The 13,348-nt window shown below is 47.0% G+C and overlaps 8 protein-coding genes across 8 annotated transcripts; 4 read left to right on the forward strand and 4 right to left on the reverse strand.

Annotated features, from left to right (window-relative positions):
• The first annotated feature begins 255 nt into the window (after positions 1 to 255).
• LACBIDRAFT_176650 (uncharacterized protein) lies at positions 256 to 1,580 on the forward strand. Its single transcript, XM_001874919.1, has 5 exons — positions 256 to 615; positions 665 to 874; positions 927 to 1,050; positions 1,096 to 1,385; positions 1,449 to 1,580. The coding sequence occupies exons 1-5, from the start codon at positions 271 to 273 to the stop codon at positions 1,497 to 1,499; spliced, it is 1,020 nt and encodes a 339-aa protein (XP_001874954.1). The 5' UTR covers positions 256 to 270; the 3' UTR covers positions 1,500 to 1,580.
• A 91-nt stretch (positions 1,581 to 1,671) lies between these two features.
• LACBIDRAFT_229254 (ribosome biogenesis protein BRX1) lies at positions 1,672 to 2,691 on the forward strand (the record flags this gene model as incomplete). The annotated part of the gene is made up of 5 exons (XM_001874920.1): positions 1,672 to 1,807; positions 1,858 to 2,147; positions 2,200 to 2,301; positions 2,351 to 2,486; positions 2,537 to 2,691. The coding sequence occupies 5 exons, from the start codon at positions 1,672 to 1,674 to the stop codon at positions 2,689 to 2,691; spliced, it is 819 nt and encodes a 272-aa protein (XP_001874955.1).
• Positions 2,692 to 2,765: 74 nt separating this feature from the next.
• On the reverse strand, positions 2,766 to 4,085 carry LACBIDRAFT_181985 (20S proteasome subunit). Its single transcript, XM_001875444.1, has 7 exons — positions 3,904 to 4,085; positions 3,693 to 3,843; positions 3,573 to 3,641; positions 3,371 to 3,513; positions 3,289 to 3,318; positions 2,999 to 3,239; positions 2,766 to 2,948 (listed from the first exon to the last, which is right to left on the reverse strand). Exons 1-7 carry the CDS (start codon positions 4,054 to 4,056, stop codon positions 2,812 to 2,814), a joined length of 924 nt encoding a protein of 307 aa, XP_001875479.1. The 5' UTR covers positions 4,057 to 4,085; the 3' UTR covers positions 2,766 to 2,811.
• Positions 4,086 to 4,174: 89 nt separating this feature from the next.
• Positions 4,175 to 4,678, reverse strand: LACBIDRAFT_306191 (uncharacterized protein; the record flags this gene model as incomplete). Its single annotated transcript, XM_001875445.1, has 2 exons — positions 4,175 to 4,526; positions 4,575 to 4,678. The coding sequence occupies 2 exons, from the start codon at positions 4,676 to 4,678 to the stop codon at positions 4,175 to 4,177; spliced, it is 456 nt and encodes a 151-aa protein (XP_001875480.1).
• An 88-nt stretch (positions 4,679 to 4,766) lies between these two features.
• Positions 4,767 to 5,407, forward strand: LACBIDRAFT_176816 (small nucleolar ribonucleoprotein SNU13). Its single transcript, XM_001874921.1, has 4 exons — positions 4,767 to 4,854; positions 4,917 to 4,977; positions 5,031 to 5,134; positions 5,187 to 5,407. The coding sequence occupies exons 1-4, from the start codon at positions 4,798 to 4,800 to the stop codon at positions 5,343 to 5,345; spliced, it is 381 nt and encodes a 126-aa protein (XP_001874956.1). The 5' UTR covers positions 4,767 to 4,797; the 3' UTR covers positions 5,346 to 5,407.
• Positions 5,408 to 5,888: 481 nt separating this feature from the next.
• LACBIDRAFT_322344 (uncharacterized protein) lies at positions 5,889 to 9,909 on the reverse strand (the record flags this gene model as incomplete). Its single annotated transcript, XM_001875446.1, has 15 exons — positions 5,889 to 6,022; positions 6,071 to 6,344; positions 6,396 to 6,785; positions 6,839 to 7,259; positions 7,289 to 7,293; positions 7,328 to 7,389; positions 7,495 to 8,098; positions 8,158 to 8,247; positions 8,575 to 8,677; positions 8,738 to 8,966; positions 9,106 to 9,160; positions 9,270 to 9,379; positions 9,435 to 9,459; positions 9,514 to 9,738; positions 9,796 to 9,909. 15 exons carry the CDS (start codon positions 9,907 to 9,909, stop codon positions 5,889 to 5,891), a joined length of 2,841 nt encoding a protein of 946 aa, XP_001875481.1.
• Positions 9,910 to 10,367: 458 nt separating this feature from the next.
• On the forward strand, positions 10,368 to 12,179 carry LACBIDRAFT_306195 (uncharacterized protein; the record flags this gene model as incomplete). The annotated part of the gene is made up of 12 exons (XM_001874922.1): positions 10,368 to 10,415; positions 10,465 to 10,590; positions 10,642 to 10,664; positions 10,725 to 10,730; positions 10,781 to 11,353; positions 11,413 to 11,486; positions 11,542 to 11,563; positions 11,612 to 11,679; positions 11,731 to 11,889; positions 11,944 to 11,970; positions 12,021 to 12,054; positions 12,107 to 12,179. The coding sequence occupies 12 exons, from the start codon at positions 10,368 to 10,370 to the stop codon at positions 12,177 to 12,179; spliced, it is 1,233 nt and encodes a 410-aa protein (XP_001874957.1).
• Positions 12,180 to 12,301: 122 nt separating this feature from the next.
• On the reverse strand, positions 12,302 to 13,303 carry LACBIDRAFT_306196 (uncharacterized protein; the record flags this gene model as incomplete). The annotated part of the gene is made up of 6 exons (XM_001875447.1): positions 12,302 to 12,343; positions 12,401 to 12,532; positions 12,589 to 12,799; positions 12,848 to 13,071; positions 13,121 to 13,150; positions 13,205 to 13,303. The coding sequence occupies 6 exons, from the start codon at positions 13,301 to 13,303 to the stop codon at positions 12,302 to 12,304; spliced, it is 738 nt and encodes a 245-aa protein (XP_001875482.1).
• Between the last annotated feature and the right edge of the window lie 45 nt (positions 13,304 to 13,348).

Here is a 13,348-nt window from a genome sequence, read left to right on the forward strand (position 1 = left end):
CCCCTCCCATCAGACTACACTCTGCGCCTATACTCCCCAAGCCTAGTCTTACCTGGCCTCGCACCCCCAATCCGTCTCAATTGAACCTTTCTGTAAACTAAATTGGCAATGCCAGACGCTGACTCAAATCGCAAGAGGTCACGCTCTCCTTCTGATAGTGAGCAACAGAAGCAACACAAGCGCGCAAATACAGGAGCAGCAGCCTCTTCGGATGAGGTTACAGCCAATAGTACGGGCTCCATTTCTCAATCTCCCGCTGCGGACATAACCATGACCGATTCTTCTGCTCCTGCTGCTGCTGCAGACGGCAATAATTCCTCGTCCAAATCCAAGACGGATTCTGCTGACGTCAAGCCTTCCGATGGCGACAAAAAGGACTCGGTGACCACTTCCGGAGAACCCTCAACTTCATCTACGGCCGCACCTCCTTCAGCAAACATTCATATGAGGTGCCTGATTGTTACCCAAGATGCTTCAATCATCATCGGAAAGGGCGGGTCTCATGTCAATGAAATCCGCGAGAAGAGCGGTGCTCGGGTTATGGTTTCTGAGAGCATTCCGGGTAACCCAGAACGAATTTTGAATGTTTCTGGGCCCCTCGATGCAGTTTCAAAGGTCTGTCCATGATGTGCCGATACAATCATCGTGTCTCACGAGATATCAGGCCTTTGGTCTCATTGTTCGCAGGATCAACGATGAACCGTTTGACGTCCCCTCTGTACCTGGCAGTCGAGCGGTGACAATCAAGTTTATGATTCCGAACTCTCGGATGGGATCCGTCATTGGTAAACAAGGGTCAAAAATTAAGGAGATTCAAGATGCTAGTGGGGCTAGGTTGAATGCGAGTGAAGGAATGCTCCCAGGGTCTACGGAGGTGAGGCTCTTGGGTTCTTGGCGGCTGCTTTGGTCACTCACCGCTTTTACAGCGAGTTCTTAGTGTGGCGGGCGTTGCAGACGCCATTCACATTGCAACGTACTATATTGGTAATATTCTTATCGAAGCTCAAGAGCGAATGCCATCCTCAGCAAATTCGACCTACCGTCCTTCGAGTCACTCCCGTCGACCCACACAAAGTGGATCATCTTATGTCCCAGGATATGCATCAAACCCCTATCCACCTCCCCACAATCCTCCTCCGCAACAGCTGCAGACGCAACAAATCTATATTCCGAATGATCTCGTTGGGTGTATCATTGGAAAGGGGGGCAGCAAGATAAACGAGATTAGACATATGAGCGCAAGTCAAATCAAAATTATGGAACCTGGGGCGGTAGGCGTGGGGATGAACGGGGCTCCCGCGCCTGCTGGAGGTGAGGGTGAACGGTTGGTAGTTATCACTGGACAACCCGCCAACATCCAGATGGCAGTACAACTTTTGTATCATGTAAGTTTTTTTTTTTTTTTTTGCCAAAGAGTCTCCTTTGGAGGTGCTGAAGAATTATTACAGCGGTTGGAACAGGAAAAGCAGAAACAACTCCGGGCACCTGGGTCGAGTTAGATGTCGAGCTGAAAGTTGTTTTCTTACTTGTTGGTTCACTGCATGTTGTTTGCTATTTTGAAATCAAATTATTGATGCATTACATAATCACGAAAATTCTCAAGTTCATACCACGATGGCACCGACCAATGTGCTCAAGACCGATGCCAAAGGCAAGAGAAAAGTCGATGATATGGACGTGGATGAAGGGGCTCCAAAACTTAAAAAGAACAAGCAGCGAGTGCTACTCCTGTCCTCGCGGGGGATTACACACCGAATGAGGCACCTTATGAACGACTTGGAGACTCTGCTACCTCATGTAAAAAAAGGTATGGAAGGGGCCACATGATTATCGGGAATTATGCTGACGGGATGTTAGACTCCAAGCTGGACTCGAAGTCTCAGCTTCATCTGCTACCCGAGTTGGCAGACTTGAACAATTGCAACAACACGCTCTACTTTGAGGCGCGGCGTCACGAAGATTTATACCTCTGGGCTGCAAAAACACCGAATGGGCCGAGCATAAAAATGCATGTGCAAAATGTGCATACGATGGATGAGCTCAAGTTGACGGGGAATTGTTTGAAAGGCAGCCGGGGGTTACTGAGCTTTGATCGAGCATTTGAGGATACGGAATGGGGACGGTTAACGAAGGAAGTGTTTACGCAGGTGAGTCACAATCTTTAAAAAATGTTAGAGGTGGAAGTTAAGGGCGTTGCAGATCTTTGGGGTGCCGTCGACGTCAAGGAAGGCGAAACCTTTTATTGATCATGTGCTAACATTTTCGATTTTGGACTCTAAGATATGGTTCCGCAATTTTCAGGTATGAGAAACGGAAACGGGAAAGATTAGGAACTCACGCGGATATATAGATTATTGAAAAGGACCCATTACAGCCCAATGGTCCACCGCAGACGACACTTGTGGAGATCGGGCCACGGTTCGTACTAACGCCGATTCGAATATTTGAAGGGGCCTTTGGAGGGGCGACAGTGTTTTCGAATCCTGGTGAGTGGCGTTGTGCTTACGATGATGCATTGCCTAATCGTCGTTGGCAGAATTTATATCTCCTGCAGCGGTGAGGTCGGCAATTCGGAGGGAGAAAGGTGGGAAATACAGCAATAGAAAAGATGGAGAAGAAGAGTTGGAGAGAAGAAAGAAGATGCGACAGCGAGACCAAGACGAATTGGCAGTGGCGAAGGTATTTGCTTGAATGGAATAAGGCTTGCTTTTGCGTTTTTGATCTTGACAACTGCTTGACTATATTATCTCATACTTCTCGCACAATCCTGGAAAAGAGGAATCATATTGGTACAATTTACAGATGTCACTTCTACGCTGATGCAGCAGCTTCGGGTGGGTTAGCAGAGCTGAGGCCCTCCACGCGAATATCATATCCATAGCCACCCTCCGGTGCACCTGGGACATCGCCAGGACCGTCGTAATGAAGCTTTGAAATATCATAGTTTCCTATTATCGTGTCAAGACATGGAAGAAATTTGTCATGGAGCATATCATACCGATGAAGTGCCAGCCATCTTCTTTGACATGGTACAGGTTACACGAGTTACCAGAGAAGGCGTCGCGGTGGCCTGCTGCGTAGATACTTCGTCTTCCAAGTTCCTGAGCTTCAGCATCTGTTAAGTCCCAGCGGTAACCTTGATCTAGAACACCGTATGCAAAGGTGCTTCCGGAGCCTACTGAGAAGAGGTCACCCTTGAGACGAGTACCATCTGAGTCAACATAGAAAACTGCAGGGCCCTGATTAAAGTTAACGAGGAAGTCATGAATGACAACAACGGAAACGTACTGTCTTGTCCCAACCACAAATCATAGTACCCTGATTGAAGGTTAGTTAAGTTCTGGAAAAAAAAGTAATGACGGATGATTACCATGCTCAATCCCATTCCTTTATAGCTGTATACCAAATTACTCAAGTACTTGCTGGCTGCTGATACAGAGATACGTTCCCTATTTCGAAGTTCGTGTAAGCGGCAGTGCATCCCTAGATACGTCTCCCAGTATTGACAGTCAGCTGAGATAAATATGATATGTTTGAGTTAAATCGATAAAAAATCGTGCAACATTACGCACCTGCGCCACCAGCCATAGTTCCAAGAAGATAGGGATTGATTTCTATGACTTTCTTCACGGTCCCCGAGGCTGTCCGTTTACTCAGAGCGTGGTTCGATAGATGTCAAGTATGTCTCTCACCGACATAGCTTCCCGCAGTAGCTCTCGAGTCTACCGCAACAATGACGCCGCCTTGGAAACGGAAAGCAAGGGTGGTAGTTCCATGCTGAATTTTAATTCTGCAATTTGGATCGGCGTGATCATCTGTGTGCAGTTGTAAAAAGGAGGTGGGCTATAAATTTCTGCGAGATAAGCCAAAAAAAAAAAGAGGTATTGAATAAGAGTCGCTCACGTCTGCAACGTCAGGGATAGAGAAAGTAGGTACACCCATCGCGATATTCCCAAAGCCTGCCTGGGATCCCCAAGTTGCATCTGAAAAGTTGTCCTCTTCTGGGCTGTGCAACTGAGTGGTATTGGTAGAGAAACGATTAGCGAAAGAGTTCATGATTAGGCAGAACTCGATGACAGGATTTTGGAAAGGACTTTGGAAAGGACTTGTCAAGGACAAGCAAGTGACGCGTCTCGCGTTCAGCTTGGTCGTGTTTGGCAAGAGCTTTCGTAGTCTACTTTGGTATAAAAGGACGCAGGTATTTGTGGATATAATCATTGGGAATACCGACTTCCAGTGCATCACCGATGCCCATATTCATCCTATGGATATATTCCTCCTTTGGCTCGCCTTCCGTTATTCTCTTGTAATCAACGTAAACAAGCACCTCTTTCACCTCATCGCCCACCCCATCTGTTGGAGTAAACAAAATGCTGAAGTGCTCTTTGACGTAGCTCTGTGGAACACCTTCATACCGGTCAAGGCTTTCTTCATCGCTTTCACTGAGTTCGTACACGATCGCATAAACGATATCGCCTGGGGATGGTATGATGTTTGCGTAACCGCTTGCGGTAATGATCCAGCGCCTATAGGAGGGCACTTAGCAGGAGATATGACGCTGCGACCTGCCGTACCAGTCCTTGAGCACACCGATGCCAATGAATTTGCTCTCTGGGCAACGTCTCTTCATCTGATCTAGCCAGAGATTACTACCATATCCAACGTAGCAGACGGCCATTGAAGAGACTATAATTACATAAGCAGCCAAATCCGATTTTGTTTGACACGTAAAATAAATTTCTTCCTCTCTTCGACCAAGGATCTATCGTGAGGTCAACCTCTTCAATTATCGTATAAATGGCAGATGCTCGTGGAAAAGCCTGGCCTTTGGCCGATGCTGAGCTCACAAACTCGGTACGTTTTACAAATCCTTCCCCCTCAAGCAAGGAAAAAAAAAAATTAAGCCTACGTCCCAGATCCTGGACCTTGTTCAGCAAGCTGGCCAGTACAAGCAGCTGAAGAAAGGTGCCAATGAAGGTCTGTCATCCAATTTCCTTGCCCACCACAATCAACTTATCTTCGGTGTACAGCTACCAAAACTCTTAACCGCGGTATCGCAGAGTTCATCGTCTTGACTGCTGACACTGAGCCTCTCGAAATCTTGCTCCATCTCCCCCTCCTTTGCGAGGAAAAGGTAACCTTATTTATTTATTTTTTGCCTTGACCTGGTTGACCCACTTCACCAGAATGTACCATACGTTTTCGTTCCCTCAAAAGCTGCCCTTGGTCGTGCGTGCAATGTGTCCAGGCCAGTCATTTCGGCGAGCGTTACCACTGGAGAGTCAAAGGAACTTTCTAGTCAAATTACGACTGTGAAAAACGCTATCGAGAAGCTCCTCTACTAGACCATGTACATCCTGACTTTACTTGAAAGTAACGAGAGAAAAAATAGCTTGTTCACTTCTCCTGTTCACAAGCAAGCTTTCAAAGTGTGATTCAAGAACGTTCCTGGCAACCATTTTGAAAAGAGCGTCGTAGGGAACTTTCTTGCGAGGCTGTGACGATTGTGATCTTTGAGGGTTGTCCTCAAGCTCTCACATGCATCCTGGCTAACGCGCTGGAGAACTTCAATATCAGTTAGAATATCATGCCTCCAACCGGTGTATTCCTGTTCAAGGTCAATCAACATGTTATAACATCGGCCACTTTGAAATGCGTCAATGAAGAGGCAGCAAAAAAAAAAGACTGAGTGCTCACAACTCAAGCCTCATCTCTTCCAGATCACGGGCTGTCTCAGACAGAATGCTTATATGTCCTTCGTGGAGATCATTCCTTACGTCTTCGAAGCGCCGTTCAGCTTTCTGGAGGATGACCTTGAAACGAGTGGTGATATAGGGTGAAACGATTACTTCGCAGACGTAACATACCTCGTTTATTCTGCCGAGAATCTACTCTTTTTTAGATCCACGGAATAAGCACGAACTTGGAAAAGCTGTCACCTTGACAATGGCATCTGTAGGACCTTTGGAGTACGTTTGTTTTCCAAATAGCTTCTCGGCGGGTGATGTGTTATCAACAGTTTCTAAATCATTCTAGATAAAAATTGAAGAAGAAGAATTTTGAAGCGTACGACGGTATGCGTGCCACTCTGTTTCGACGCTAGTTTGCTTGATGCCCCCGAGCCCCACCTTTGGTTGATGGGTCACTGGCTTTGGTAAGGTTAAATCGAAGCCTAAAGTGGGCATCCTCTCAAACTTGTGGGGACGGAGTGGTGAAAGAATCATGTTCGAATCCTTTGAAGACTCGGACGAGCTCTGCTTTCTCTCAGGTGTCACGCCCTGCGTCAAGTCAATCATGACAACGTCTTTTTTCGACAACTTGGGATGCTCATCGGCAGAGCCGCCCTGGAGCACGCGCGGTCAGCTTGCTAAGCGGCAGTGCGTCGTAAGCCTCACCTTGGTCGGTACCGAATACTCAATATGCTTGGGCTTTTGAATATCGTCAAAGCGTTCAGATGAGATGGAGGCTGGGTCGGAGGCCCTGCTCTCTATAAGGGACGCTCTCTCCGTGCCGGAGTTCACGTTGAGGTGGAATCTCTTTGAATGGGGTTCGTCTGATTGTTGGACTTCGTAATCTTGACGGGACTCCGTTGGGGAAGGTTTGAAATTCTCCTTTGTCTTACGAGTAAAATCGACCTTTTCCCAGGGTGCCTTGGAAGATTTCATCCTCGTCTCGACCTCGGCAACTACGGGAATATTTGATGTTGCTGAACGGTCCAAAGCACTTGCGACCCTCACCGAACGGCGAGTTGGCTTTGGATCGAGAACACCAGTGGTGTTGTTCGGCTATGATACCGGTCAGTTAATTATCCTAATTTATAAAAGGAAGCAAGTCCTACAGAGGTCCTCAGCGAGAATGGCACATCCAACGAATCAACGACCGGCTCCGCCTTGATGACAATTCCCTTGTCTGTAAATGGTTTCTTCTCCTTCAACTTCGCATTGCCTTTGGCCGGAACACTCTTCACATTCGATTTTCCATCTTTTCCTTTCATGATAATCTTTCGAATTGGTACTTCAGCCGCAGCTGTGGTCTTGATCTTTTGGTGCGCAGCAAGCTTGGGAGGCTCGTCGAGATCCTCTCGCGGAGCCGCAGGCACGGGGGAAGCTCGAGCCCTTTTACCGTACCTTTTTGCTCGACTCGCGACAGAGGGTGATGGCGGAATCTTGCCCAACGGAGGAATGTTTTGTCGATTCCGTTTCATGGGGCGTTCTTCGACAAGCTGTTTGTCAAGAGGTTCAACCTTATCTTGGACCTTCCTCTTTTTGCGTTGACGATTGCTTCGTACAGAGTCTAAAACAATCATATCGTCAGGCAAGACACTCACAATCAAGATCTTGCCAGTACCTTGCGCCGAAGTGCAGTTATTCTCCGCAGTCATTTTTGACGCTGGATCAGTGTTCTCTGCGGTTCTTTGCCTGTCGCGTGTGATTCTGATGGAAACTTATGTGCAAAACTGTAAACAATGGTATCGATAGATTAGATATCGCCTACCAGGGTTAGCAAAGGTGGGTAACAAGTCCAACTCTTTACCCTTTGCGGGGTTTCGATTCAAAGCAGTCGGATCCTCTCGATCCGGGACCGTTGCGGACAAATCAGAGTTAACTTGGGGCGCTATTTTTCTATAACCAATGGGATTATCGACCACACTTTCGTCGTCCGACAAGACGGCACGCTTATTCATGAGTCGGGCCCTCCTGAATGGCGTCTGATCTGCCCCTTCATGTTCAGGGGAGACGATGCTAATGGGCCGCTTCGGCGACGCCCTAGAAGAGCTCTTCTCAGCGGGGCTTATGGCCTGTTTTCTGGATGGTATCATCGAGGGTTCAGTGCTCTCTTCGACGGGAACTGGATTGAAGGAGAGGTTTCCATGTCGGTCGAGAAAGACGGTGGTATGTGCCGGCATTGATATACCGGAATATTCTTCTGGACCTAACGGGGCTGGCGAAAGGAGGCGAGAGACTAATGGGGACGTTGGTTCAATTTGGCCAACTTGACTAGGAGATATTTCCCGATCCCAAACTGGTAATGCATCAGTACAAACATGAGGAATGACTCTCATAGCAGATTCACGTTTCGCGATACTCTCGACCTTTTCCTGGAATGAATGAACTCAGCATTTGGATACGAGAGAGAAATTGAGCGTCATGTAAACACCTGAGTTGGTCTTGGAAGAGCTTTGTCTAGATCGAACTCTATCTGAAGTTCTGCTTTGGACAGTTTTTGGCTTATCCGATGGACGGCGATCTGAATAAGTTTCGTCAGTATGTGATTAAATTTATTTAGGTCTGAGGTTTCCGACATTTCGACTTCGCATAGCAGCATTGAATCGTTCTACTTCTCCGTCATGTAAATCCCAAGAGGCGACGATCTCCTCGTTTGTTATCTCTGTCATAAGCGATTTGCCAATCACGGGAGGTAGTTTTAGATTCATTGTGACCCTAGTCTTCGTACGGAGTGCTGACGTGTGCACGCTAAGTATATTGCAAAAGGGTATTTGCAGCGTTTCAATTTTTTCCCCCTGTTCATAAAACATGACTCGAAGAATAAAGAACGCAACCAAAAGGTGCTTACTTCTTCAAGACTAGCAAGTAGTCCCTGGTTGTCAACGTATAGACGGTCAATCGTTTTTGTCACGGCACTTATAGTAAGTAGCGAAACATCAAATGGCTGGGGGCTATGAATTATTCATGTCAAGCAGCTTACTAAAATGGATTGTTTGCGAGGCGACACGCACAATGTGATATCAGACCTCCCGAGTGCGTCTATGATTCTCAGAGAGACCGCGTCCCATTCAGATGTCGACAGCGAAGTAAGAATTTCCACCACCACCTCGCTACAGGCGCAGAAGGATGGGTTGAGGACCTCGCTGATGAACTGAGAACGCTTTTCTTGTCCGCCCTTTGGCTTTGTTGAAGGAAGCAGGTTGGCAAAAAGCTCCAGAAGAGCCTCTATTGCGAGAAAATCTGCGCATTTGGTACATTCAATTTTGATAAGGTTCGATGGAGGGCAAGGAAACTACCTTTCAATTCCGAAACCGTCTTTCCAAGAACATTTCTATGAGGATTTTAATTATGGCCTCAGTAAGGATCGTTGGGTACCCACCCGCCCAAAAGACAATCTTGGCGGAGCTTTCGACTGTTCGACTGTTCAGATATGACTGTTTCTGAAATCAATTGGTAGACCTGCAGGAAGTCAAAAAAGCACGCATATATAGAGCGTATTAGCGGTTCCTCGTCAGGGAAACGGTGCACCTCCACAGTACGCACCGTTGATAAAAGAACACTGCTGATTTCAGAAATCTCCGTTGATGGTCGTGAAAAGTATAGACGGCATAGAACAGGATATAAAGTGTCACCAGCGACGATTCGATCCCCATCTAGAAGATGAACGATGTTTTTGACAGGAAGGCTAGGATAACACGAAGGACGTACTGACCGCGTTGCACTCAAGGTAATCCTGAAAAACAAAACCTCGTCAGCGACCTTTTCTAGCGCCCCCAAACGAACAAACCAGAATCCCCGAAAGGAGGGAGATCAAGACGAGTTCCCATGATTGCTTCATTTTTTCATCCCCTGCTTCTTCAGCTGCTTTAATTTTAACATCGCGTACGACCAAGAGAATTGACGTTGAAAACTGAAGTGTGAGTGCAAACTGGATTAGGTAGAGTGCCATGAGGCGGTTCCGAAGGAGATGAGAAAGTCTCTGGAAGGACTTTGGCGGCGTATTGGAGAATTCCTAATCATGATTCAGTCAACGCAAAAAAGAGAATATTTTCTCTCGCAGTCAATTTACGAGAAGAGTTGTGATGGAGGAGAGTTGCGCGAGAGAATCCTCGATGTCCGCGTTGTGCTTTTGTTTCTCCACGACATTCTTGAGGGCTAGTGATGTAGATTTAACGTTATCCATGGGAGGGAAACAAGTAAGCAGTATGTAGATTCATTCAAGGCTATTGTGCAAGTTGAAGAGCCGGTGAGCGTTGTACGCGCGACGCGACGGACGGCTGTCCCGTGACAGGACTCCCACGCAAACCTTCGCGCCAACGTGACCTGATCACCTGGTTTTTAAGAGGTACCATCACTGCCAACGAACAGCAGCCGACGTACCTGCCTAATACTTAAGTAGTCAGAGACTCAAAAGTAAGTACAACGTCGTCTTTGACTCCGTCGTCGACAGATGTCAGCTCAACCAGGGACTATGAAGACCTCTTTTTCTTCAGTTCTTCATCTCAAAGTACGATTTCCGCTCAATAGGCGACTGGGTCTTATTCCATTGTTATCCAGGCTCCTATGATCAAGAGGAGACACTTGCGACGAGTGCGAATTCCTGCGCTCTAAAGATGTTCGCTAATGCTTGCGATAGTATTCATGGTTACCCGACGTATTTCGTCTCAAAGGAAGTGTACGTCGCGAACTGTATCACTCAACCTATCCCAATCGCCGTTGACCCACATTTGTTCTACAGATAGTGTCACGGATCGCAGGCCCCGTCCTCACTGTAACCATTTTTGCGTCTTTCATCGCATATGCATCGCAGCAAGGATATAAGTTTATTTGGACAAACTCGATCGTCCCACTGCTTTCAGTAGTGGTATGTGCACATTTGACGTCGTTGCTCCTCAATCTCTTATGTCACCTCTAGGTTGGCCTCATTCTAGTTTTCCGGTATGCATTCTTTGTCGTCATCTGATCGCTACTTGAAATCATGTCCTCATCACCCTCTAGTAATGGGTATGTCATTAGGTTGGCACTCAAACCAGCTAATTCAAGTTCCTACATAGCACATCATACGATCGCTTTTGGGAGGGGAGAAAATGTTTTTCTGCTGTCACCTCACTCACTCGCAGTTTTGCCCGGCAAGTGTGGGTGAATGTAAACCTTCCTCCAACAGACATGCAACCTCCGGGCTCCAAAGGAAAAACACCCACGACCGATGTCACTCTCCACCAACTTCGCCGAAGGAAGATTGAAGCCTTACGTCTTTGTCTCGCTTTCGTATTTGCCGCTAAACACTACTTACGAGGAGAGGATGGTATAAATTATACTGACTACCATGGCGTGCTCCCCAACTCTTTTCTTCACTATGACGAGATGTTCAACTCCCACCACACAAATACGGCCTCTACATACGCTGCGACAAAAGATGGCTCAGTTGATGCAAGTCGCAAGGATTCAAGCTCGACGCGAAGTGGAAGTTCCACCCCAGATGCCGCAAGGCCTGATGCAACCAAGAGAGTCAGGCCAAAGCGCAGCAAGCCGCAACTTGCTAATCAGTCGACACCCTTATTGGCTGGAGCCCACCGTAGCGTCGACATTCCCTATGCGGATGAAGCGTCTTTGCCTTTGCCACTTGTGTTAGTTGCTCTGCTTCACCTACGCTTTTCATGAATTAACCTCAAGTTCTCTTCTTCAGAATCGCACATGAGCTCTCAAGGATCATCTTTCAATTCAGACGAGATGGATTTCTTGAAACTGTTGGGCCAGCTGGTTACGGGGATATACTTCCTTCTATCAACTATCTACTAACTGTCTTACCTCACAGGCACCAATGCATTGACCCAGATGTGATCATTCCTTTCCCCACGCCATGAACCTTTCTAATACATCCGCAGAATTCAAGGGCTCGTCGAGCAGCTGTCAGCAATGGAACGAATTGCCAATACCCCAATCCCCATTTCTTGTACGTTCGTCTGTCGGCCTCTCGTATTTCTTCGCTCAGCACTCCTTGTAGACGGTATCCATTTGAAGCAATGCGTCACTTTGTATTTATTTGCGTTGCCGCTCACGCTCGTCAATGATTTGGGCTGGGCATCCGTGCCAATCGTAACCGTGGTTGCTTTCACCTTCATGGGCATTGAAGGTATTGCCGAGGAGATCGAGATGCCTTTTGGTTCGTCTTTTTATCAGTGTTAGCCAGGATCAATTTTAATTTGACGCGCAATAGGCACAGATGCCCGAGATCTTCCACTGGGTTTGCACCGACAGTCATAGAAGCATTCCCTTTTACTTACCAATGAATAGATCGATATTGCCAAGACCTCAAAGAAGAGATTCAGTGCGTCAATCTATTTCTTTACGGCTCTTTCTCTGATGCTTATTACGCTTAGCTATATTATTGAAAGGCTGCCGGAAGGTGGGGAAGGCAGTCACGGCTACGACGACGGAGAAGGCGATGATTAAAGCATGAATATGGCATGATAAAGATGGCAATTGTTGATAATTTGCAACAAAGGGACGCATACCATACACACGATATCAAAGCTCACATGGATTACGGTCTACTCTGTATTGTTTCTAGTTGGTTACTGGAACTCGGGCTGGCAAAACTCTCCTGGCCCATAGGGCTAAAAATTAAGAATATCAGTGTCGACAAAGACAAGGAATCATTTTTGTAGCTATACCTTCGTTGTCAACGAAGTAAGTCCCGCTGAATTCTCACTTGTCCGCCTACCACTTTGCGGGCCTGCCTTGGGCTTTTGGCCTTTCGCAAAGGCAGATAGAATTTTCTTAGTCGTTTCCGGTGTAAGATCCTCCTAAAGTCAAAGTAAAAATCCGGCAATGCCAAATTACGAAGGCCACTTTTACATACATAGAAGTCATCGCCAACGACCAGCATCGGTGCATTGCTGCAAGCTCCTTGACATTCTACCTCGACAACGGTGAACTTTCCATCGCTTGTTGTTTGCCCAGGTTTTATGCCTCCAAGATGGTCGCAAACGGTGTTTAGAATCTCAGGTGAACCGCGAAGCATGCAAGGAGTGGTTGTGCAGACTTGAACGAAGTTCTCGCCAATAGGTTCCCTGAAATTCTTTTAATGACAGCAAACAATGAAGAACAGGATTGCCTGCCTATTGAACATGGTGTAAAATGTCGCAACCTCGTAGACTCGCATTGGAGGCATGCCGAGGAGGTTAGCGACGTAGTTCATGACGCTGATACTTGTCCATCCTTTATTTTGACGTTGTCCGAGATCAAGCAAAGGAATAACGGCGGCTTTCTTGTACTGCGGAGGATAGAAAGAGATAATTTCCTGAGCTCTCTTCATGTTTTCGGTATCGAACTCGAAAGCAATCTGCCGAACTGGTGAATGACAGCGCCAAATTGCAAAGAGAGGGCCTGACCTTTGGATTATTATACGGAGTATCGCGATGCTATTGTATAAACCCTAAGCATTCGTAAAGCGGAGGTGGGAAGTCACTTCGTACCACGAAGAGGGCGTCTGACCTCCAAGAAGGAGTAGTGGACACAAGCCGCCTCGACTGCAATGCTCTATGCAACAAAGACCTTGAAATTTTGGGCAGCATGAGTCAAGGCGAAGTTGTCGTCCAAGTCCAAATAGTTGGACTCAA

The sequence above is a fragment of the Laccaria bicolor genome, genomic scaffold (genome assembly GCF_000143565.1).
Source record: "Laccaria bicolor S238N-H82 LACBIscaffold_2 genomic scaffold, whole genome shotgun sequence".
NCBI classification, from domain to species: Eukaryota; Fungi; Basidiomycota; class Agaricomycetes; order Agaricales; family Hydnangiaceae; genus Laccaria; species Laccaria bicolor.